The 26,513-nt window shown below is 41.3% G+C and overlaps 1 protein-coding gene across 3 annotated transcripts in view; it reads right to left on the bottom strand.

Moving 5' to 3' along the window:
* GYG1 (glycogenin 1) overlaps window positions 1-26,513 on the bottom strand; it is a 37,932-nt gene that overhangs the window by 8,946 nt on the left and 2,473 nt on the right. For 2 of the 3 annotated variants that reach the window (XM_033212369.1, XM_033212368.1), the window contains exons 2-5: window positions 26,052-26,187; window positions 23,534-23,708; window positions 23,111-23,273; window positions 10,305-10,431 (exon numbers count right to left, since the gene is read on the bottom strand). In XM_033212369.1, coding sequence (XP_033068260.1) covers window positions 10,305-10,431; window positions 23,111-23,273; window positions 23,534-23,708; window positions 26,052-26,187 — 601 coding nt within the window. The remainder of the gene's footprint in view (window positions 1-10,304; window positions 10,432-23,110; window positions 23,274-23,533; window positions 23,709-26,051; window positions 26,188-26,513) is intronic. The other variant, XM_033212370.1, reaches the window with a different exon arrangement.

The raw sequence follows: 26,513 nt of genomic DNA on the forward strand, positions 1-26,513 counted from the left end.
TTCTGCCCTAAGGCAAGAAATTCCTTGGGTGCCAGCAGGACAGGGGGTGAGTGGGGAGAGACAGGAGAGGTGAGCAGGATTGTGGAGGGCAGTACTGCACAGTGATGTAGCCTCCCAACAGCCACCCACATTGTAATGAAACAAATCACAAAGTGTTAGGATGTAAGTAGGTTTCTTTAAAAATTAGTTGGGGACAGTTTACTGAGTGGCAAACTTGAAACAGACTCATGGGTGTGAAGGCACAGAGAAGCATGAGGGGGAGTTAAGAGAGATTCTGGGGCATACAGGAATCATGCGAAGGATGCAGATATCATGGGTATGGACTATACTCAGCCCTCTTTCTGTCCAGTAAGGAATGGAAATGCTTTTAGATGCATTAGGTATTGACATTACTTTCTTCTGCTTCCTCTTTTTTTTTTAGACAGTGTCTCACTCTGTCACTCAGGCTTGAGTGTAGTGGTGCAATCTCGGCTCACTGCACTTCAACCTCTGAAGCACAAGCAATTCTCCCACCTCAGCCTCCCAAGTAGCTGCGACTATAGGCACAGGCCACTATGCCTGGCTAGTTTTTGTAATTTTTTTTTTTTTTTTGGTAGAGACGAGGTTTCACCATGTTGCCCAGGCTGTTCTTGAACTCCTGAGCTCAAGCGATCCACCTGCCTCTGCCTCCCAAAGTGTTGGGATTACAGGTGTGAGCCTGACATTACGTGCCTGGCCTGATACTACTTTCATCAAACTGTTACACACCTAATATCTATGGAAATGGACAGTGGTAGTGAGTGGTCGGAGGTTTTAGAGGACCAGCTTTTTATGAGAAGAGCAGGCCTGGATGAGTCACTGAACACGGAAGGTTTGGACCAGCCTAAGAGCCCTTTGAGCGTGGGAAGAGGGCAGAAAAGTGAGAAATAAGGCAGCTGTTAAGTGGGGAAAAATGGGGCTTGGATAGGAGGGTAAGAGGGAAGTGAAGCCAGATTTTGCAACTTTGTGTAAGGCAGTCATATCACAAGTATGTTCCTAGAACTCATCTAGGGCAGCACTTGGCTTGATATGAGGGATTCTGCCTGGACCCAACAATGGCCACCTTATATGAAGGTTTAGGAGTCTTTTTAACTCTCATTATGCTCTAATTGTACAACTAAACAGTTATTTACACAGCAAAGGAACCTAAAGGGCTGGCTCTAGAAGCTTTCGTAAGACACATCATACATAAAAAGAATGAGCAACAGGTCTTGAACACCAGTCTGCTTTCATATCTAGAGTTTCAATTTCAAGTAATTATTTTTATGTCTCAACTTTGTTCTCTGAGAAATGTTTTTAACAGATCATTTTCTATCATAATCAATTTACCCTTTAGTCATTTATGAAAATAGAGAATTACCGTTATCAAAATGAAGTAAGGCCAAACGTCATAAGTAAAAGGAGAAACTACTTCTTAAGTTAATCTAAATACAAATTTAGGGAACACTTTATAAAAGGGTAACCCAGGATATTTTTCTAGTGTTTATCTCTCCCACCAAATGCAACAAGCAGTTAGTCAGAATTTACATTGCACAGCTAAAAACAAAATAGAGGCTGGATGTGGTGGTTCACGCCTGTAATCCTAGCACTTTGGGAGGCCCAGGCAGGAGGACTGCCTGAGTTCAGGAGTGCGAGACCAGCGTGGGCAACACAGTGAAACCCCGTCTCTACTAAAATACAAAAAAAAAAAACTAGCTGGGTATGGCGGCATGTGCCTGTAGTCCCAGCTACTTGGGAGGTGGAGGCAGGAGAATTACTTGAACCCGGGAGGAGGTGGAGGTTGCAGTGAGCCAAGACCACACCACTGCACTCCAGCCTGGGCAACAGAGCAAGACTGTCTCCAAAAACAAAAAGCAAAAAACAAAAACAAACAAAAACACCAAAAACAAAAACAAACAAAAAAACTAAATAAAAGAAAGAAAAGCAAAATACTCCACCAATGAATAAGGGGAAATGTTGATGTCAGAAGATAGCGTTGAACTGACCTCAACCCAGAGTAAGGATAACCGTTAAGATTCACTGACTCACTCCCCTGACTTATCACTAAACTACCAGCCAGGAATTAAAAAAAAAAAAAAAAGAGTTGGGTACACGTCACAATTGTCTGTAAATTTCTGAGAGCCATTCATTCTGACCCAGTAATGGGGATTTGTCTCAGCTTGCATACATCTCTTAAAATAAATGTTCTAATTTTAACTTGATAGAATCTCAAAAGGGTCGTCCAGATCACAAGACATAGTTTGAACACAAGCCAGCAATAATACTGCTTATGTTAGACGTTAAAATTATCCCTGTGACCTGATGTTACCAAAAGATCAGATAGAATTTTCATGACTAGTTTAGTAGTTGAGAAACAGCCAGTAACATGTGGATGAGACTACAGAACTGTTTAGAACAGAAAAGGAACTGGTTTATGACAGCACACACAGGAGCAATTTTACTCCTCACTAAGCTCTTTATGTACATTGTTCAATCAGATACAGAGAAAGACAGCACTGCTTATGCGACACCTCTCTGGGAATCGTGGCAGCAGTGCCAAGCATCCTCTTGCCTGCTTCTGTGGCTCATGTTCTCTATTATGTTGCGACTCACGATCATGCACCTTCTCAGACTCACATGCACACATGGGCAGAGCCACACACAAGCCCTTCTCCCACAACCAACTGCACACCTCTCCTCTCTCCCGCACTCACAATCTAAGTTAGGAGTCACAAATCCAAGTGACCAAAGAGTGGGGATGACCATAGAGACGAGGAGTGGACTTGCTGAGGTGGGGCCTGAGGAACATAAGAGGGTGCACATCCCATCACTAGAAGAGAGCTGCCACCCCCAGCAAACAACTGACCAGACACTCACCCAATTTCTTTGCCTTGCAAACTAATCCTCCCAGTAATACCCTGGAACTCAGAACAATGTCAGCACTCGAACCCAGACTTTAACAACCTAGACTAGGACCTAGTCAACAACATTATCTTCTAGGCTGGCCTCTCTTCACGGACCAGGTCAGAGAAGGACTTACACAACCAGCCACTAGAGAGACTCTCGTGGAGGTAGCATGTCATTCTTAACTTCTATTGGCTGATTGCTCATTCATTCATTCAGCCAAAACATAACACCTGCCCACAAGCATCTGTGCCTATACACTTTGCCTTCCTTCATGTTACCAAGGATAAACTGTCCTGGCTCTTGTTTTTTTTTTTTTTTTTGAGTCGGAGTCTTGCTCTGTCGCCCAGGCTGGAGTGCAGTGGGCACAATCTCACTGCAAGCTCTGCCTCCCGGGTTCACACCATTCTCCTGCCTCAGCCTCCTGAGCAGGTGGGACTACAGGCACCCGTCACCACACCCGGCTAATTTTTTTGTATTTTTAGTAGAATGGGGTTTCGCTGTGTTAGCCAGGATGGTCTCGATCTCCTGACCTCATGATTCGCCCACCTAGGCCTCCCAAAGTGCTGGGATTACAGGCATGAGCCGCTGCGTCCAGCCTGTCCTGGCTCTTATCTGAAGCCAGTCTCTCCACTTGTGTTCTAGGTGCCATCCCCTTTCACCTATCCAAGGACATCACTCCAGCGTCTCCCCTCAGTTTTCTGCATTGGTAATGTCACCGACCCCAATCCCAACATCATTCCTATCAATACAAAAACATGCTGTGGTGACATCTATCTTTACACAACAATCACCGCCACCCTCTCTTGAACCTACATTCCCATCCAGTTGCCACCCCATTAGAGCATATGCCTCAGAAGAGCTGTCTACATTCACTGCCTCTAATTCTCCTCCTTCATTCTCCTGGACCCACTTCAGTCAGGCTTTCTCCCCCACCACTCCAACAGACGTCCTCTTGCTAAAGTCACCAGGAACCTCCACATTCCACATCCAGTGCCAATTCTCAGTTGTCTTCATATCTGACCTTATCTGTATCTGTGAGCATCTGATACAGACACAGATCACTCCTTCCTCCTTGAAACATTTTCCTTGCTCAGCTTCTGCAATACCACGCTTCCCTGGGTTCCCACTTGCCTTGCTGTCTCTTGTTCCTATTCTTCTATTCTCTTGTCCCTATTATCTTCCTACCGTTGGGTCAATCCTCAGGACTCTTCTACTGATAATCACTCCCTTGGCTACATCATCTTGTCTCACGACTATAAGTATCATTATATGCTGACAACTCTCGTATGTTCCAGACTTCTCTCTGGAACTCCTGACTTTTATCTCTACTTAGCTATTTCATACTTTCACTAGGATGCTGATATGCACCTCAAACTTTATACATCTAAAACCTAATACATTCTGTTCATTTCTGACCAATCCCTACCCCTACGAACTTGCTTCCCCCATGTTCTTTCCCATTTCAGGAAATGGTAACTCTATCATTCCAGTCACTTAGACCACAAACCTGTAACAGTCACATTTGACATATCCTACCAAATACCTGATTTTTCCAAAGATATTGGAAACCTGGGTTTTATGTGAAATTCCCTAATTTTTAAAGCACTGACAAGTTAAAAAAAAAAATTCTGTGTAGCAGAAATAAAACATATTTGTATGATAAATACAGTCTGTGGCCCACAGATTTGAGACTTCTGAGGAAGTTATGTCTTTTTTTTTTTTCTTTTAGAGACAGAATCTTGCTCTGTCACCCAGGCTGGAGTGCAGTGGTGCAATCTCAGCTCACTCCAACCTCCACCTCCCTGGTTCAAGCCATTCTTGTGCCTCAGTCTTCCAAGTAGCTGGGATTACAGGCATGCACCACCACGCCCAGCTAATTTTTATATATTTATATATATGTATTTTTTTTTTAGTAGTGTCAGGGTTCCAGCATGTTGGCCAGTCTGGTCTCAAACTCCTGACCTCAAGAGATCCACCCTCCTTGGCCTCCCAAAGAAATTATGTCTTCTTCCACGCAGTCCTCATACCTTTAACTTCCCATGAGCTCCCTCTTCGACTGAGATAGCATTCCTCACCCAGACTTCTGCCCATGCGATCTCACTCCTTGTGCCCTTTTTGCTATTGTCAGAGCAGCATCTAAAGGCTGGGTTGGGTCTGATATGGAAGCTTTTCTCTTGGTGATAAAGACTTAGGTAGGGCACCAGAATATGCAGCAGTGAGATCTGAGGACAGATCATCTGATAGAGATAAACACTTCAGATGAGGCCAGAATGACCAGACAGCCACGCTGCGAAATGGGGCCCCAACATGCATCACTATCACCAAGAAAGAGGGAACAAGACATCTGTGCAACCACTGCTTGATTCTTCTTAACACTCAAACCATGACAGACTGTGCCATGTGCCATACAAGAAACTGTACATCTAAGCAGTGGCTAAGTGGGTTAGACTCCAAGCTCCCTTACTCATCTTTGAGGCCTTGAGTGACCTGAAAGTGTGGCACAAGGTACATGCTCCAGGTTCGCCAACCAAATGAACGACCAGCAGGCCAACAAATGGCTGGAGAAAAAGAGTGACCCGAACTCTTTTTGAGTCAGCCTCAAGGTTGAGTGAATATGTATGAGTGTGAAAAGAAATGAAAACAGACTATGGCTTCCAATAACAATAGTTACGTGGAGAGTTGGAGCCAAGGACGTGTCTTAGGGAGTGAAGAAAAATAACCAAATCAGAACTACACAGGGACAATAGAATTCACGACACTAAAGGTTTAATTTCTTTGGGGAAAATATTGATAAATAGGTTTGATACAGTCTTAGTGAATGAGTCTGATTCTTAAAAAAGAAAGAAATATGAATATCTTCAGAAATGTTTAAAAGAGTAAAATAAATGAAAAAACATTTAATTCTCATTAGGCCAGGTCTCTGGTCATATCTAAACTCAAGTAAAGGGTAAAACAAAATATTTATATGGAAAGTATTGGGTGAATGAGACTTTGTACTCAATCAATGTGACCAATTAATTTATGTAGTGGTTTGAAGCAATACCAGAGAATTCTGTCTCTCTGCTTTAAGGTGTGTTTTATATAACATGAGATTCCTAGACAGTTTTTAGTCAGTGGATATAATAGAAAGCAAAAATGGAACTAAACGATTTTTAAAAGACTAATAAGATTTTTTGTTTGCAGTACTATGCACAAACCAAAGTATATGCTATCTGGATGAAACAAAACCTTCATTTAGAGAAAACTTAAAAAAAAAAAAAAAACTTACTTATTAAAACCCTAAGAAACCTACTAAATATCCCAAACATTATGCTAGGCACTTTCAAAAATATTATTAATAAATGCATTTATGAGCTGGGCACAGTGGCTCATGCCTATAATCCCAGCACTTTGGGAGGCTGAAGTGAGAGATCACTTGAACCTAGGAGTAAGACCAGTCTGGGCAACATGGCAAAACCCTGTCTCTATGAAACACACACACACACAAATTAACTGAGCATGGTGGCACGTGCCTGTAGTCGCAGCTACTCATCAGGAGACTAAGGCAGGAGGATCGCTTGACTCAGGAGGTCGAGGCTATACTGAGCAGTGATTGTGCCACTGCACTCTAGCCTAGGCAACAGAGCAAGACTCCGTCTCAAAAAAATGAAATGCATTTATGATTTGTTTTCTGATGCAATACTACAAACTAACTTAAAAATTACTAAACCAAACATTTTAGTTTTCAAATTATGCTGTGTTAAAAAGGATCTTCCCTTACAAAAAAAATACTAATTCTGTTTTTTTATATTTGAGTAGTCATTCGAAGTGATAAAACTATTACAGTTTGTTTCCTTTACTTTTTGTTATAACCAAATGGTACAGACAGAAAGGCACTAGATGTGCTGCTTTGTGGCTTAAATTCATATTAAGTTTGCTTTATACCAGGGCATCCTTTAGCTGAAGCTTCATGTAAGACCAAAGGCCACAATGTTCTAGATATCCAAGACTCTAAGATTCTAGGGTGTCTAAATACTGCTTTGGGGATATCCTAGTACATGTTTATTTGGAGTTGGTGAGACAAACACTCCATTCTTTCTTCCATGAAGCCGAAGTTGCTCCAGACCACTCCATGGTCTCTGATTCCACCAGCCACCACTCATGCTGTCTTAGGGAAGGGAAGGCCAGCATACTGTAGGGCTACTTAGTCCTGGAGATCACCAAGGTTATTCTGAACCCAAGGGTGGGCCTTCAAATTCACAGGGATCTTTGGAGACTAGCAATGATGACCGAAATGCTTGTAATGGATTACTTTCATTTAAAAAACATTTGGACTACAGTTTTTTTTTTTTTTTGAGACGGAGTCTTGCTCTGCCACCCAGGCTGGAGTGCAGTGGCCGGATCTCAGCTCACTGCAAGCTCCGCCTCCCGGGTTTACGCCATTCTCCTGCCTCAGCCTCCCGAGTAGCTGGGACTACAGGCGCCCGCCTCGTCGCCCGGCTAGTTTTTTGTATTTTTTTTAAGTAGAGACAGGGTTTCACCGTATTAGCCAGGATGGTCTCGATCTCCTGACCTCGTGATCCGCCCGTCTCGGCCTCCCAAAGTGCTGGGATTACAGGCTTGAGCCACCGCGCCCGGCCTGGACTACAGTTTTATATTAACTTACAATAAAAAAGAAATGTAACCACCTGTACCTTTTCAGTCTTTCCCAAATATAAAAGAATATAAGGAAAAATGTCTCTGGATGGGTCTCCACAAGGAAAGCAAATATATTTTCTGGCAGAGGGAAGGAAAAATGAGTTCTCTGATCTGGTTTAAATATTCAATAGGCAGCAACGGGCGAGACAAAGCATGGCTCTGAGTAGCCTTATCACAGAAACGTGGAGTTGAACCCCACAAGAGCGAGGTGCACAGAAGCAGCAGCATCTCTGGCTGGCCCTGGGTCAGCTGAAATCTGGCTGATGGACGGAGTTGCTCCCAACTTTCCCAGTGTGTCATTTTCTCTATGGCTACAATAAACCCAGAGGATTTCCAAAATCAGCACTCACTCATGGAGCCAGGAAGAAGAAAACCATCCTGTTTCAGTAATTTAGATCTCAAACTGGTTTTCTGGGGGCAATTCATTTGGAAGATATAAAATCAACTGGGTTCTTGAGAGAGAAAGGCCAAGGTTCTAGCAAATTAAGTCTGTCTTACTCCTCAAAACTTAACTCTGCTCCATCTGCTTCTTGTATGTTAAAATAAAAGTACTGCAAGCAGTGTCTGCATAAACCAGGCTATCCCTGAAAGGTACAATGTGCTCAATGGTAGTAAGGTGGAAAACAGATGGAGTTAAACAGAACCACACGCTCACTGTGCAAGACTGAGTGGAATAGCCACACTATTCAAAAGTCTTTCCCCTCTGCACTGTCATCTGTTTGCTTGCTAAACTGAATTTAATCAATTGAACTATAAGCAAATGTCCTATTATGAACAAATTCAGCTCTAGGGATCATACTGTCATAGTTTGCAGGAACACTATTCAAACTAGCAGGGTTATAAGTAAGGATTAAAATGGATCAGGTTCACATTTCCATGTGAGACAGGTTTGTATTTTACAGGGCCAAGGGCTGAGAGGTGAAAATAATGCTTCTCCTATTCCTCCCTTGACAGTGAATCCTGTTGTTTGCTTTCCTCAGAACACAGCTGGTGTGTTTAAGAGTCTGCTTGTTCCCATTGTACAAAGGGAAGAGAATGTAATATGTTGGAGACATATGCCAAGGGAACAGTTAGGGAGGAAAGAACACAAGATGCTTCTAATCCTTATCTGGAGGACGTTGATAGACTCTTCCCAGAAAAGAACAGAAAAGGAAACATTGCTGCTACAAAAAGCCAGACATGCTCATTACTGTGGTGTAAGACTTATGGAAAGCACTTTGGACAATGAAATATGAGGAGTGAAAGGCCCTTTGTTTTCCGCTAACTCAGGAATGTCCATATGGGACAGAGATTGGCCCAACTCAGTGAAGGGCTTTGCTGCTCACGACTGTCTCAGGATCAACCTGACAGCTAGGCCCCTGTTCAAGAAATCTAAATCATCCTCTTAAACACAAATGAGTCAGAGGCTAAATAATAGGATCCTGTCCCTAACAGTGAGATAAACATTGCAACAAGGCTGTATTAGCTGGAAGGTATATCAGAACTGCACCAGAGGCCAGGAGCAGTGGCTCAAGCCTGTAATTCCAGCACTTTGGGAAGGCAAGGTGGGCAGATCACCTGAGGTCAAGAGTTCAAGGCCAGCCTGGCCAATGTGGTGAAACCCAATCTCCACTGAAAATACAAAAATTAGCCATGTGTAGTGGCGCATGCCTGTAATCCCTGTTACTAGGGATGGTGAGGCAGGAGAATCACTTGAACCCGGAGGCAGAGGTTGCAGTGAGCCAAGATCATGCATGCCACTGCACTCCGGCCTGGGCAACAAAGTGAGACTTTGACTCAAAAAAAAAAAGAACTGCACCAGGGACCGTGAGTGCTAAACAAGCACATTACCAAAAACAACAAATGTCCACTGAGCACTTTATATGTATTAATTTGCTTCATCCTCCTGACAACCCTGTGAGGTAAGTACTATTTTCTTCCTTGTTTTACATATGGAGGAGCTGAGGCACCAAGTCTTAAGTCATGTAGCAGATAAATGGCAGAGTGAGGACATATGCCCTGCCTTTCTGGTTTATGAATTACTCTGAACACTATACTGCCTCTCTCAAACAAAAATGACTAACAACCTAACAAGTACTGAGCACTTGGGTAGACCAGGCCCTCTTCTAACCATGCTACATGATGACCTCCCTTAATGCCCACAATAACCCTATGAAGACATGGAGGCAGAAGTTCAGTAAGTAGGCCAAGGCCACCATCCAGGAAGTGGTCACTGCAGGATGTGAAGTGAGGTCATCTAGCTCCAGAGTCCTTACTCTTAGCCACAGCAGCACACTGCTGCCTGCATCTAGCTTAATCCTCACAACAACTCTGAGGGAGCTTTTAACACCTTTTTGCAGGTGAAGGAAACCAAAGCTCAGCAGACAGTATAGGGAAGACACTGAGTTAGAGCACAAACTCAACTCCTCCAAGTTGTAAGTCTGCAGAGCTTAAGAGTCTGTGTTTTTGACCATGACATATGAATAACTTACCAGAGGGCCATGAACCCCAGAAACTGATGGGAACCCTGTCCCAAAGGCAGCTAAGTACCCTAGGGTCAAGCATGAGGCAATCGATAACATCAAGGTCTCTCCCCATTGCAGCCACGGTTCTTATAAGAGAAACTTTCCTCAAAGTATCTAACTGTTATTTCCCTCAGAATGACAATGAGGCAGCCCCCAAATTTTACACCCCATTTCTCTTCCCTCAACATCTCCAACAACAGTTAAACCATTTGCACTTACACTTTAAATGCTGGGAGGTAGGAGTATATAGAGATGCTGCTGAGGTTATAAATAAAGGGCAGGTGTTTTCTGATATCTCTTGTTGCCCAGCTGCTAAAAAATGTGTTCAGTATGCCTTGGTCCCCACCTAAAAGAAAAAAATATATAAATTAGTTAACAGATCTCTATGACAGTTTAATAATTTTATAGGAGCACATAACTGGACCTTTAAAAATAGACACTAATTCCATTTTTATTTTATTTTTTTTCTGAGATGGAGTCTCACTCTGTCACCCAAGCTGGAGTGCAGTGGCACAATCTCAGCTCACTGCAACCTCTGTCTCCTGGGTTTAAGCAGTTCTCCTGTCTAAGCCTCCCAAGTAGCTGGGACTACAGGTGCACGCCACCACGCCAGACTAATATTTGTGCTTTTAGTCGAGATGGGGTTTCACCGTGTTGGCCAGGCTGGTCTCAAACCCGATCGAATGTGATACACCCACCTTGGCCTCCCAAAATGTAAGGACTACCGGTGTGAGCCACCACGCCCGGCCTCCATTTTTGAATAAGTTCCTTGACACACCAATTAAAAACATTTTAGGGAGTGGCCATTCCCCTGATTTAACTCATTAATTCAACCAATATCTACTGAGCAGCTACTATGCATCAGATACCGTACTAGGCAGTGCAGAGTCAACAGTGCACAAAGAGATATGGTCACTGTCTTCACAAGGGTCAGGTGGGAGACACCAATAGCAGCAAACCAAGTAAACAAACATCACACAGATGGAGATGAATGCAGTGAAGGAATGTACATGGCACTATAGGCACACATAGAAGTGGCTTGAGCTACATCTGATGGGTGAAGGAAGGCTTCCGCGAGGAAGTTGTGTTTAAACCAGTATCTGAGGGGTGCACAGGCACACCTGAAAAATGCAGATGGGGGAAAGACAGGGCACAGTGTTCCAGGCAGAACAAAAACAGCGCACACCACAGACCTGTGGTGGGCAGGAGCATGAGGCTATGGATAGAAGGCCTGGAAGGTGGCCTGAGTAAATGGACTTGGCGGGAATGAATCGCATGGCACCAGGTGAGTCTCAGAGAAGGCAGCAGGGACCAGACCACATAGGGATCAGGTTTTACACTTTATTTCCAGTTAAAAGATTTCAGACTTTCCCCTGAGTGTAATAGGACAAAAACAATCAAACAGTAAAAGAGAGCAAACTGGAACAACAGAATTGTTTTCCAGGGCCCACAACTGTTGGCTTATCAACAGAGGGCCCACAAGGCCACATTAATCCTATGGTGCACTCTCCCACCACTGACCAAAAGTCTCTGGGCAGATCCTGCTCAGTCACCACTGTGGCCAGCATCAGCTACAATGATACAGCAAAGTGTCTGCTCAGTCCTTGGGGTTCCTGGACTTCATATCTTCCTCAGAAAGTAGGGATCATGGCCATTCATTCAAAAGAAATAAAAACAACACAAGACACATTCTTCCATGTATTTCATGTGCTTTCTATTTTAGACTCATGAGATTTCAGAAAACACGCTCAGAACCAGTCTCCCAAGCAGCAGAACAGGAGTTAACGGTATGTGTGCATGTGCATGAGAGCATACTTGCGAGTGTGTATGGGGATGGCAGGCAGGGAGACACCTGCTCTAAGTGTCAGGCAGGAATACTGCATAGTCACTCCTCTCCTCAGCCTCCTTTACCGAAAAATCCAGCTCCTTTCTCAACATACAAGTCCAGTTGGCTGTCATCACTATTCAATTATCCTTAGTTTTCAAGGAGACTTCAAAAATCTAGAGATCTATTTAATTTTTGGAGTTAAGTAATAAGATCAGGACTTTTGGTTTAAAGTCCAAGTGTACCTTATCCACCCTCTGCGTATTCTATCCTTTCCAAATACCTTCAATCAACTCTAAGAATCAAAGGCATTCACTTATTGTCTATGAGGAAAGCCCTCCTTAAATAGCACCCCTGACAGGTCTCTGTTCCTCAAGGGACGAACAACAGAAAATCAGTTTCACTGTTTTTTTTTTTTTTTTTTTTTTTTTTGAGGCGGAGTCTCGCTCTGTCGCCCAGACTGGAGTGCAGTGGCCAGATCTCAGCTCACTGCAAGCTCCGCCTCCCGGGTTTACGCCATTCTCCTGCCTCAGCCTCCCGAGTAGCTGGGACTACAGGCGCCCGCCACCTCGCCCGGCTAGTTTTTGTATTTTTAGTAGAGACGGGGTTTCACCGTATTAGCCAGGATGGTCTCGATCTCCTGACCTCGTGATCCGCCCGTCTCGGCCTCCCAAAGTGCTGGGATTACAGGCCAGTTTCACTCTTATAAGTTCTAAAGGATACAATAAAGATGGCAACAGAATATGCTTCACTGTTACAAGAATGCAATGGACTCAATGTTTAGATACCCCCGAATTCCTACACTGAAATCCTAACCTCAAAGTTGATGGTATCTGGAGTGACGCCTTCGGAAGGTCATTAGGTCATGAGTGCTCTGCCCTCATGCACAGGATTTGTGCTCTTACAAAAGAGGCCCAAGAGAGGTCCCTCACCTCTTCTGCCACATGCAGCAGTTATAACAATAAAATAAATAAATAAAAAAGCTGTCTATGACCCAGGAAATTGGCCCTCTCCAGACACTGAATATGCTGGCACCTTAATCTTGGAATTCCCAGCCTCTAGAACTGTGAGAAATAGATTTCTTCTATAAGCCATTTAATCTATGATATTTCATTATAGCAGCCTGAATGACTAAGACAATGGACAGACATAAGAACTAAAGACAATTTTAGCTATATAGGCAAATTAATGTATTTTGAAGCACAAACTATCGAAACCAAAACATCATGCCATTCATTAAAGGCTTATTTTGGATTCTACAAAGATACCCCAAATGTGGGACTAGACACTAATGGCTGAGGTACAGAGGCCTGAAGTCTTAACTAATTTCCTTTCACACATAATCATCAAAATACTGCCAATCAGTTCCATGGGAACAGAAAAAAAAGCTAAGGAAATGTTCATAGCAGCTTTGTTCATAATAGTACAAACTAAAAACAGCTCCAATGTCACTCAACAGGTATATGGATATGGCACATCCATGTGGAATATTTCTCAGCTATAAGATGGAACAAACTAGAGATATAATAACCTAGATGAATCTTAAATTAATTACACTGAGTGAAAAACTCCAATCTCACAAAGTTTCACTTATATAACATCAAATAATAAAATTACAGAGATAGGAAGCAAATTAATGGTTGCCAGGGGAGAGGGAAAGAATGAGAGATGCAGTTGTGGCTGTAAAAGAATATGACGGGCCAGGAGAGGTGGCTCATGCTTATAATCCCAGCACTTTGGGAAGCTGAGGCGGGCGGATCACGAGGTCAGGAGTTCAAGACCAGCTTGACCTATATGGTGAAACCCCGTCTCCACTAAAAATACAAAAATTAGCTGGGCGTGGTGGCACACGCCTGTAGCCCCAGCTACTTGGGAGGCGGAGGCAGAAGAATAGCTGGAACCTGAGAGGCAGAGGTTGCAGTGAGCTGAGCTCACACCACCGCACTCGAGGTGGGGTGACAAAGTGAGACTTCATCTCAAAAAAAAAAAGAGAATATGATGAAGGTTCTTGTGATGGAACTACTCTGCATCTTGACTATGGCGGTGGTCACACCAATCTACATATGTGATAAAGTTGCAAAAAAACCAAAAGTGCATATATACACACGTATACACATAGAAAAGGGAATACATACAAAACTGGTGAGAAATCTGAGTGAGATTGGTGGATTGTTCCAATGTCAATCTCCTGGGTGGGGTGACACATTTTAGTTATATAAGGTATTACCATTGGGGGAAAACAGATGAAGCGTACATGGGATCTCTTTGTATTATTTCTTACAGCTGCATGGAAATCTACAGTTCTCTCAAAATGAACAGGTTTTTAAAAAACTCTTACAATTAACGTGCAAAATACAATCAGGAATTAGATGCTAAATTCCACAAGAACAGAGATTATGGCTTTTTGCTTACCATTATAATGCTAACATGTAGCAGAATGCCTTACACTTAGCAAATTATTTATGGAATGAATGCAAGAATCTTGAAAATATTCTGTAACAGCAGAAAAAATTTAAACGACTTACATTCTACCATACAGGAATAGTTAGTATATTGTAATACTAACTACTCATGGAATATTATTCAGCAATTAAAACTAATGTCTATAAAGACAACATCAGTACACTGTGTAATATAAAGATATACAGCTACATACACTGTGATTAAAACTAAGAACATAAACATTAATGAACATTTATATTAAACGAAAGTAAATAAAATAATAGTAATTGCATTAGGGGATTGGTATAATAGATGTTCCTTCCCCCCTATTTTTCCTAATATTATATTACTCTTGTAATGCTAAAATATTAGTAATACAACTAGAGGCAAGAATGAGAACTGTGCTTAGACCTTTTCTTTCTAAATATTCTTTACTTTTAATTTTTATTATGAAGCATACTACCAAAAAAAAATATGTGTAGGTTATAAAGGATTATTAATAATAAAACTCTACACATTTATCCCATTTGAGAACCTGGACATTGTAAGACCTTTAACTGAAACAATTCCACTTAAAATGACTAACAGCTACCCACAATGCAGTAAAGAAATCTAATTCCATGGAGGCCTAAATCGTAGTTGTAAAGTAGAACTTCCAAATCCGACCTGTGTGAGCCTGGGAAACAGGAGTCAGAGCTGCTGATCCCTCAAAGTCCCTGGCTGGCTGCCTTTGGCCACAACAGGCCGTTTCTGTTTACCCACAGGTACCCTACAAACATCATCTGCCCATGAGCTGTGTGCCACAGGGAGGCTGGAAAGCACTGGTTGTACAGAAAATGAGCCAGGAGGAAGAGAAAAGGCACTGAAGCAGAACTGGTGAATCAACGGTGCCTGTTAAATTGGCAAATCCTGAAACACTCAACAAGAACCTTGGCTCTAGAGGGGACAATACACGTCGTAAAACTTCCAGGGCCACTGACCTCACTATGTGACTACAAAGGTTTATTATTTAGTCCAAAATTGTGGATTAAAAATAAATTAAATACCATCTAGAAGTCTGTAGCTGAATTTTTAAATTCAGCGGTCTAGAAATCTTAACCATCTTTTCCCAAATGCACAGCTCAACATTTCAAGGTCAGGCAAATGTTTTAACTTCATCAGAAAAATCTATGTATGGTGTTAACAATATCCTCTCTTTAGAAAAATCTTTAAATGATAGCACAGTTCAAAGCAGAATGCAAATTTAGGCACATCTATGTTAGAAAACATACAAGCATGCCCTAAAGACTGCTGAATTTCCATAACAAAAACCCTACAACTTTTGTCCAACACATTTTAGTCAGACTTCCAGAGGCAGCTTTATTTAATCTGACAGGTTAAGATACTTTTAATCTCACTCATCTCAGAGCCAACAAACATGATTAGCAGGCATCACTAGCAGCTGTGATCCGGTACGCCAGGGTGTGGTAACACAGGTGAGACCGGGAGAAAGGAAATGAACAAGGGGCACATTGCATCTGTTTTGCAAACAAAAGCAAGTATCTCATTCTGAATCATCCTTCCACCCAGCTGCCCAAATGCTACGTAATCACCTTGCAACTACAGACTTGGTACTTTCTGTCTTTTGAGCAGGGTCACATACCTGGTAACCATGGACACACCACAGCATTGATCAGAAACTGGGCCTATTTGTTTCCTAAGACAGAAACAGAATTAAGTGGTGTCTTTTTAAATCTGTGCATTTGTTTAACGCTCACGTACTTTGCGTGCTCTTCCATAGTTTGCTGGCAGCTGACTTGTCTACTGTGGGTAACAGGGCAGTGAGTTAATTCTCGTTTAGACATGAGCCCCAGCATCTCAGTCAAAGGAATGCTCCCCCTATAATAGTGTTCCTCAAGCTGTGGCCTGGGTTCCAGCAGCATGGGCATCACCTGGGAGCTTGAAAGAAATGCACTGTTGAGCCCCACCCGACCTACAGAATCAGAATCCACATTTTAATCCCTAGGGAATTTGTCTGCATATTAAAATTTGAGAAGCACCACAATCTTTCGAAGAATGACTTTATTATAACAAAGGATAATAACTCTTAAAAATGTCATTTCTATAAAAAATGTCTAACATTATATAAATTTGGTATTCACATAATAGGAAGATTCAGATAGGTTCCAACTCTCAGATACTTCAAATTCCAAAAGGGGACAGATGGACAAAGTAAATAAAGTAAAAGGTCAGGCATGGTGACTCACACCTGTAATCCCAGCACTTTGGGAGGCTGAGGCAGGCGGATCACCTGAGGTCAGGAGTTCAAGACCAGCCTGGCCAACATGGTGAAACCCTATCTCTACTAAAAATACAAAAATTAGCTGGGCATGGTGGCAGGCACCTGTAATCCCAGCTACTCAGGAGGCTGAGGGAGGAGAATCACTTGAACCCAGGAGACAGAGGTTGCAGTGAGCCGAGATCCGAGATCGCATCATTGCACTCCAGCCTGGGCAACAACAGCGAAATTCTGTCTCAAAAAAAAAAAAAAAAAATGTAAAATAAAATGTGCTTTATACTATAACTGAGCTAGAAACAAGGACTGACACGAACACGTGACTCACCTCTATCTATTTATTAATTTATTGAGACAGTCTCGCTCTGTCACCCAGGCTGGAGTGCAGTGGTGCGACCTCAGCTCACTGCCTCTGCTTCCAGGGTTCACGTGATTCTCCCACCTCAGTCTCCCAAGAAGCCAGGACTACAGGCACATGCCACTACATCCAGCTAATTCTTGCATTTTTAGTAGAGACGGGGTTTAATCATTTTGGCCAGGCTGGTCTGGAACTCTTGACCTCAAGTGATTCGCCTGCCTCGGCCTCCCAAAGTGTTGGAATTACAGGCATGAGCCACTGCACCTGGACACTTTTTTTAAAAACTAACTTCCTACAAAATGCTTGGCAGATATAATCATTACTGCCTATAGTGAGCATGCTAAGGATTAATAAATTATAGCTTATGAAAGCCCAGCTCTTGAGGATATTTTTATGAGATTTACTGAGGATCATTAGATTAACCCAAGGTGGCTTATGGAAATTCAGGCACTCGGAGCTTGGGCCCCAGCATCACTGCATCTCACTGGCCTCAACCCATTGAAGCCAAGAATAACTGATTTATTTTACTACTTCATGTTATAGCTTTTGTTTTTCACTATTTTGTTAAAAGATTATTAAGTATCAAGCCATTAATTATTACATACATGCAAGAAAACATTTATTCTTGGCTTAAATTGTCAGTTTCTCAGTCGAAGGCAGGTCCTCCTAGTCTGGACTCTTAGTACTCTGAACTTACTAGAATCATGATTACATAACTGTGTACTAGTTGTTAAATGTCTGTAAGGTCTCAGAATATAAACTTTATAGAGGCAGGAATAAAATGTGTATTACTTACCAGTCTATTTTTGCCCCTTAAATTTAGGATTTTCCCAGATTAGAAATTAAAATGATGTTTGAAATAATGAATGGACCTACTACAGAAATACAGGTGACAGTAACACTTTCAAAAATACTTCCAGACTCCATAAAACAATGCACGACGATGAACTGTGCTGCTGATTTTAAATGACAAAGTATTTTTAGGTATTTTGGATCAGAGGAGAGGAATAGTAGCAATAGAGATAGAAGACTTGAGCCTCCATTCCTTCATTTGTAAAATGACGAATATACCAGCTGCTCTGTCTACTCAGAGAAATTACTTAATTAACCTGACATAAAGCCAAGGTAATAAGGCTCTTCCTCCATCCTGTATTATTCTCAGGATATATACTCAAGAATACTGCCATATGAGAGAACTGGGAATGGAAAAACCACCCGCCACCACCACTACCCACTCCACCTCTCCTCCCCGCAACACACAGCCCAACCAGAGCTCAGAAGGACCCTGGTTCAGACCTGGCTTTGCCTCAGCTCAGGGACACCAGGCAAGCTGCTGTCCTGAACTGTAACAATGGCAGGTCCCCAGTGCTAGCTAGATAGTAGGCTCTCAATGAATATTTGTTATATGAATGGATGTATGAATGCTTACCTCACAGGACTGTTGAGAAATAAGTAAAAAAGTAGGTAAAATGACCAGCATAAGAGCCTGCACACATATAACACATTAGTCGCTTCCTCCTCCTCTATTTCTCACAGGGTCATGATCTCTGACAGTTACAAAGCTGGAGACAGCTGGCTAAGTTAAAAAATATATTCATGGGTACAATGAGATACCAACAGCTCTTAAGAAAAACATTGATGTGTGCTCATCAATGCTGCCATTACAGGTTATGGCTTTTGCTTTTCCTCAAGATACTTACCTAAACTATCAATAAAATGACATAAATGCAAGAGAACAGTCATTTCCAAAACAACTGATAAATTACTAGAACAGGCAGCCTAGTGCTTAGGTGGCTAGGGGAAGTCACCATGGTAAGATAACTGTCCAGGCCAACCTATCAAGTCAGGGAACCAAGTGAAGCACACCAAAATCTCTGAGCTCATTGGGTTTGGACAAGACAAGTACTATCTTGAAATATCTCAGTCCTTCATTCTTTTTTTGGGCAGGTCCAACATGAAGCCTAATTAACTACAAAGATTTTAAAACCTAGCACTGGGGTCAATTTTACACTTTAATAGAACGTAGCACCAAATCATTTCTGTTAAACATTATTTTAAAACATTACTGTATTCTGCTTATGGGACTCAATGACCACTTAGAATTTGGAACACACAAACAAAATGACCTCAAAGTGGATCCTGGACTCTACTTAAATAAATCATACCTAATATTCTGCCACTAATTTATTCTATCCTATGTTTTCTTCTTTCTAGAAATTCAACTACAGACCAAAATTCCAGTACACCAATCAAAAGTTTAGGATATTTACATTGCAGTAATCAAAATGAGTATAAGATGTTTTTTAGGGATATTCCAAATTAGAAAATATGAATTCCTCTGACCTAGGTTTTTGAAACTGACACATATGGACGAAATAGACAACAATTTTTAAGCACTCAACTCTTCAACTATACAAGCACTCTTAAGATACATTAGTCACAAGGGAAAAGAAAATAAACCTCAACTTGCATTCAGGTTGATTTCTTCAAATTAAGAGTCAAGTTCATCAGCCTCATTTCATCGACGTGGCAGAAGCAAAACTGATTAGAACCTAGAATATAATGCTCTCTCTCTTCCCCTCTTACTGCTAACATGCTCTGCAGTTAACCTTATCTTGTCACATCCTATACAACACTAGTGTATAACTATTTCACAACAGCTATTGTTCAACTTTTCGGGAAATATGTAATTATAGTGATGAAGTAAGTGCCAAGACAGTTTGAAAATACAACAGTATAGAAGCTTGACTCTTCATTATGGAAAATTAGACACCAGCCATGAATTAGGTATATAGTCACCAGTTCTAAATTTTAACATTCTAGAATTTTAGAAAGAAAGAAAAGTCAAGGTACCTAGTATGGTTTGCCATATTAGGATTATTCTCTTGGCCAGAGTCACAGAATAGAGAGGTGGAGGGGCTGTGAATAGAGGGCTGGTGATTAGAAGAATGACAGCCACACTCTTTTGCATGAGAAGGGTTGCAAAAGCAGCTGCAAATGCTCAGCCATCAACAGCCTATGTGGCTTGTCAGTGGACACCAGGCCCCACCAGTTTCTGCTGAACACAGCAAAGAGGTTAAAAGCATGACCTGCAAGATATTCGCACTGAGATACAGTCATCTGAAAAACCGGTCTGAGCTGAAAATTCTGGGACTTAAAACTGACTATGGGGGTGGTGGAGGGAGAAACTATGGTTGTGAGAAAATGTGGGTAACTGTGAAAGGAATACCTGAAAATGTTCATCAGTGCCTATAGCATGACACCCAACCAAAATTATTTTTTATATAATTCTTAATTTTTAAGATTTACTTTTACTATATTTTTTATATAATAACATATTGAAAACTACAGGCAAAGGTTACTGCCATTAGACAAAGTCATTGTCCATAAAGAAATATTTTATTGCTATCAGTCGTTAAGTCCAACACATCTTTATGTCACATGGTTTACACATTGATTCAAGTGGATAGTAAACCCCTCCAGAGAGAAGCAGCCTCCCAAAGAGTGAACTTTCTTTGCTAAGTAAAGCTTAACACATATTTCAAGTGAGCACAACCTTTGATTCGAGAACTGCTAAATTTATTCTTCTGCTGAATTTAAACAACATATTGAGAACTATAAGTTCTCAGCTGACTTTTTACCTCTTTCAATTTCTATTAACAGAGAAGATTCAGTCCTTCACACCAATGAGCCAGTAAATGGAATACCTCAGATGACAGCCAGGACCTGGAAACCTGCTGCTGAATAATGAAATGTGCTAGAGACACAGACAGAATCTCATAGTGGTTTCAGATCTTGGCTGAAAAAGCAGAAAGTGCTTCCTAGTCGCACACTTTGCACACATCCAAGCTTCTTAACAAAGAATAGGTTAATTAATTAGTTTCATATTCTCAAATTATAACCTAGATAATTTACCATGGCACACTACTGTTTGGTATCCAAAGTCTTACCTCTCAATAACATTTAATAGTATTCTAGGTTAGAAATTGGATTCTCTTTACATGATTAAAATCATGTGATTTCAGGCAGTTGGCAGGCCACAAGATATACTTTAGAATGTGATTCACTTAATGAAGTTGAAAAGAGTTACACTGAATTTCTGGCAGGGTTACACTTACTTCCTTCAAATTAGGAGAGGAGGTGAAGAAAGCTACACTCTGAAGGGAAGGTTAAGACAAATAGTGGACTTCTGCTAAAAACACTCTCCTCTTCCTTTTATGCAAAGGTAACTGTTTCAGTAGAAGCAGCAGTAATAAGGAATACATCTTTTGAACTTAAATACTAATACAGCTTTCATTCCTTCTATGAAAGGAAAATAGCAGGAGCTAAAATCATGTCAGTAAAGTGAAGAAGTTTCATTTGGTCTTGACCACGGAGAACATTTAACACATTATTATTTTCTTATTTTAAGGTTGCTTAAAACAAGACTTCACTTCTTGTTAGATGCTGCCATACATTATGGTTCAGATACCCCTGCTCTGTTTTAGAGCATGTAGAGAGCAGAGTTTCGCAACCTCAGCACTACTGACATGCTGGGCTAGGTAATTCTTTGCTGTAGGAGATCGTCTTATGCATTGTAGGATGTTTAGCATCCCAGGGCCTCCACTCACCAGATGCCCTTTGCACCCTCCCCCTTCAGTTGTAACAACCAAAAATGTCTTCAGACATTGCCAAATGTCCTTTGGGGGACAAAATCACCCTTGTTTGAGAACTACTAGCTTACAGTGTAAACTAGTAGTTTAAATAGTGAAATAAAACTGAGACTTAAACTTCCTTATTACTTTCAATTACAATTCATATAGCCACAATTCCCAAATCCTCAGCCAAATAACTAAAAAGAATTCAATTTCTGTGAATAGCAACAATGAAAACCCAATCTCAGTTTTATGTATAATTTGAAATGTTTTAACTTCCGGTATCTTAACCTCAGCAATCTAACAAACTTATAGGTCTAATGTTTTCATTTTTAAAGTTTAATATTTTGATTTTTCACTTTCTAACTAATTAATGAAAATGAATCCTCATATCTGCACCCAGGATTGAATCTTTTGTCAAATGAGAAAGGCTGTTTCTGCTATTTCTAAAAGATCTACTTACTGCAAATCTCAGATCTACTCTTGGGACAGGGAGAGGAGGAAAGAAGACCCCGCTGTGTCTCCAGCAGAGCTCGGGCCTCTGGCCCAACCCCATGTGAATAGCACACAGCACTGTGCTCTGCCACAATGTCACATATCTGATAGTGAGTCACGGCTGGGAGGATTTCTAAGAGAATGTCCTTCTTCTTCTCTATTCTGGGTCTTTATTCAAAAGAACCATCAAAAATAATTTTTCAAAGAACTCCTTCTGCATATTAACTAATGGTTTTGTGCTGTGTGTTTTTGTTTTTAAAAACACTGCTTGTTATTTCAGAAATTGGCCTGAAACGAAAGCACACTAATTCATTTGATCAACTTCTCCAAAAGATATGAGACCCTATATCACAGACAGAACTGTTACATAAATATAACTATAAAAACATTTATATGTTACAGAAAATGGATGCTGACTTTGACAATGTTCTACTTTTTGGCCCTGCAGATACCACTCTGACACACAGCCTTGTAGAGAATGAGAGTTTGGAAGCAAAGATTATTCACATAAACTTTCTATCTTCTTTTTTATGCCACCTGAGAGAATGAGACCCAAATTATCAGGCTTATTCTTCAAGTTTCCTTAGTGACAATGCTTAATCCTCCTGGAATGGCCTGTCAAACTCTCTTGAGCTTACTATACTTAGGTTTAAGACAGATGTTAAAGTTTTTCAGTCTTTTGAATTTTTGAATAATCACAGTACATTTATCATACTCTAAATTAGATACAGGAAGACAACTTAAAGACAATCCTATGAAATTGCCTATCATAGTTTAATCTTTCACATCTATAGAAAAAGATGCATTTACATACACATACACACACACACACACACACACACACACTCTTCCCAAAAGAACACAACTTAAAATGCTTGCTCCATCTCTTGTACCTGAAGGCAAAATAAACCACAGCAATTATATTTCTGAGAAGAGCAGCCCCTAGAAATAATAATTATTCACAGCTTATCAGACATGAAGATAGTAGATACATACCATCGAAACTACCTTGCTCAGAAGCAAGATGCAACAGCTGATTATATGTTTCAACTGAAGGCTGATAAACGAAGACTCCGGAATTGAAGCAGTCAGGCCACCCTGGGTCTGGTGCTGCTGACAATTCTTCTCTCTCAAAAAGATCATCAATATTTGCTAGGACCTGATCAAAGGGGAGAAAGAGCATTACAGAAATGTTTTTGCTGCAGAATACCCTTCTTATGTTCTCCCTATGTCATTCAACACAAAAGATGGTGACAGCTGTAAGGCAGCCTGGGCCTCCTCTCCTTCATCCCCTGACATATTTCATGACAGTGGTTCTATCTGAACTTTGCTGTCAAGTCTTGACAGCATTCCTCAGATGCCTAATAGGTCTCTATTACCATATATATCTTTCTTTTCTACCCTCCAAGCCACACTCACCAGAGTATCTGCATCCATGAATACACATTTTGAATACTGTGTAAGCGACCAGCAGTGGAGCTTTGTCAGTGTGACACCCAACTCTGGCCTCTTCATTAAGGTTAGATGAGCAGAATCGCCACTGTCCAAGACATCTACCATGATGACTTCATCGAAGACTGTCTCTAAAACTTTTCTGTCAAAATAAAATCCAGAAAACCACACTTAGCATCTTTTCAGAACAAGTGACCCACTAATGCAAGACTGATGCTTTATTACCCTCTCCATCAATTACTAGAACAATGTATTGCTTTGGTAGAATATATATCCTTAAATCTGTTGTAAATTTACTCCATGACAAATTGTGTTTATTTGCATGTTCAGTTAACTTCACTAAAGTAATAAGTACTGCTTATGGTGAGGATGAAATGCGTGTCTTAAAACATTATTATAGGCTGGATGTGGTGGCTCACACCTGTAATCCCTGCATTTTGGGAGGCCAAGGTGGGCGGATCACATGGTCAGATTGAGACCATCTTGGCTAACATAGCGAAACCCCATCTCTACTAAAAATACAAAAAATCAGCTGGGCATGATGGTAGGTGCCCGTAGTCCCAGCTACTTGGGAGGCTGAGGCAGGAGAATGGCATGAATCCGGGAGGCAGAGCTTGCAGTGAGCTGACATCGCGCCACCACACTCCAGTCTGGGTGACAGAGCGAGACTCTGTCTCAAAAATAAATAAATAAATAAAATTTAAAAATACTACTACAGAAGAAATTTTCTGGGTTTTTGTATTTTATTGTATCACCGAATAGCAGGTAGGTTGTGGAAATAGCTTGCAAAAATGTATAAAGGGCTCCATTTATTCGGTTGCCCATTTTGTAGAATCCAATATAACTAGTGTTTATTACATGCTGAGCACTTTGCTTAAATATAATGAGATTCACTTTGGTTTGTGAGGTACAACACTTCTCTATGCCCCAAATTAACTAAGGCTTTATTTTAGAAAGTTCTTGATGGTGGATCGGGAGGGTAGACTTGAGTAAGACACTAAATTGAGCACAAGAAAAAACACAGGGTAAAAACGTATCATACTAAAAGTTTATAACAACATCAGAGATGCAGAACAAAAGTGGTATTTGTATTCTGTCTCCAAAGCTGTACAAAAATATGCTATAGTTCACACAGTAAGCTTGATGTTTTTGAAGAGAAATGGTTAGAAGAATCACTGACCAAAGTAAACTGAGGGTGGTTACGGGAAAGGCAAGACTAGATTTGGTTTCTTAGACATATTCTAATAGACTACAAATTAGGGCATACACATTAGGAGACAGGCTTTTTGGCATCTTTCTGAATTACCATTTAGGAACAAGGGTGTTAGTGTGAAAGATATACGTATGTATACAGAATGCCTACTTTTTAGAGACCCTTGGCCTGTGCTTATACTTTTTGGGAGAAAAAAAAAAGTCACAAAAAGGGCATTTTCAATTTCTTAGAGGGCCAGGAAACCACAAAAATAAACACACCACAAAGTTACTAATGCTCCCAGATACTTTAAAGTTAGTACTAGGGACTAGGTAGCTCATTCAGATACTTCAATTTGTTGTTGTTGTTGCTGTTGTTTAAAACAGTCTCACTCTGTTGCCCAGGCTGGAGTGCACTGTCACAATCTTGGCTCACTGCAACCTCCACCTCCTGGGTTCAAGTGATTCTCCTGCCTCAGCCCCTAACCCCAAGTAGCCGGGGTTATAGGCACACGCCACCACGCCTAGCTAATTTTTGTATTTTTAGTAGTAACGAGGTTTTGTATTTTTAGTAGAGACAAGGTTTTGCCATGTTGGTCAGGCTGGTCTGGAACTCCTGACCTCAGGTGATCCAACTGCCTCGGCCTCCCACAGTGCTGAGATTACAGGCGTGAGCGATCTTACCTGGCCCAAATACTTCAAAACTGAATTCCATCAGATCAAAGTGAACTAACCAATCACGAAGCAGTTTATACCCTTTAGTGTGTTGCTCGTAGTAAAACCTAGTTTGGAAAGCCCTTTGGTAAAGATTCTAGTATATTATATTGTAAATAAAGATCTTTAGCTTACAGATGTCAACTGGCAATGGATAAAATAACTACTTTTCTAAGTCACCTGAGAGCTTCCCTAGTTTGCAACATGAAACAATGTAGCCCAAGGAACATCCATGAATTGTCATTGCATAAAGGTGCATGTAAGTAGGGAATGCCGGACACACTCCTTCAGATCACCCAGAGGGATGGAGTGAAGGAAGACGACTCCTTCTTCCACTCCTAGTTGGAATCAGAAAGTGTGGGCCAGTACACCACCTTCCAGAAGAGAATTTAGTTGGAATATCTCCCAAAAGCTAGGAGGCGGTTTCAAATCCTGCAATCCTTCACTCAGCATCTCTCACTTTTCTCTACCCTGGGCTCAATTCCTGTAAAGAGCATGGCCTCAATGTCCAATGATGTCAGAAACAGGGAGAAGGATGTCAGAGCCCCTGTGGATGCTGGGGCGGCAGTGAGGTCCTCACCTCATGGAGTCTGAGACCTGAGGAGTGGCGAGCACGACCAGCCTCCTGGTGGTCCTGTGCTGTTTCAGAGATGAGCCCAGGACCAGGGCACCTTTGGCATAGGCATCGTTTGTGGTCAGTGTCACAAAGGCCTGATCTTAATACAAAGAAAAAAAAACACTCATTACAATATCTTACCTGGAGAAAACCTTTTCCCCAGGAACCCATTCAAACAGTAATTCAGCAAAACCAGCTCCTCTAACATCAACTTTCTCTATGAATCAAGCTGTAGCCCCTTTGGGGAGAAAACCCTAAGTACCCACTTCAAGAATGGTTCAAGATCATAGCAGGCACAGATGGCAACCTTCAAGAGGTTGATTAAGCTACAGAAATTAAATCCAACTTAGAGTCCCGACATGCTAAATTCTCAGACAAAACAATAGCTTAATACCCAGAGTTTGAACTCCAGGCAATTAACAGATG

The sequence above is a fragment of the Trachypithecus francoisi genome, unplaced genomic scaffold (assembly GCF_009764315.1).
Source record: "Trachypithecus francoisi isolate TF-2019V2 unplaced genomic scaffold, Tfra_2.0 Lachesis_group0, whole genome shotgun sequence".
Classification (NCBI taxonomy): domain Eukaryota; kingdom Metazoa; phylum Chordata; class Mammalia; order Primates; family Cercopithecidae; genus Trachypithecus; species Trachypithecus francoisi.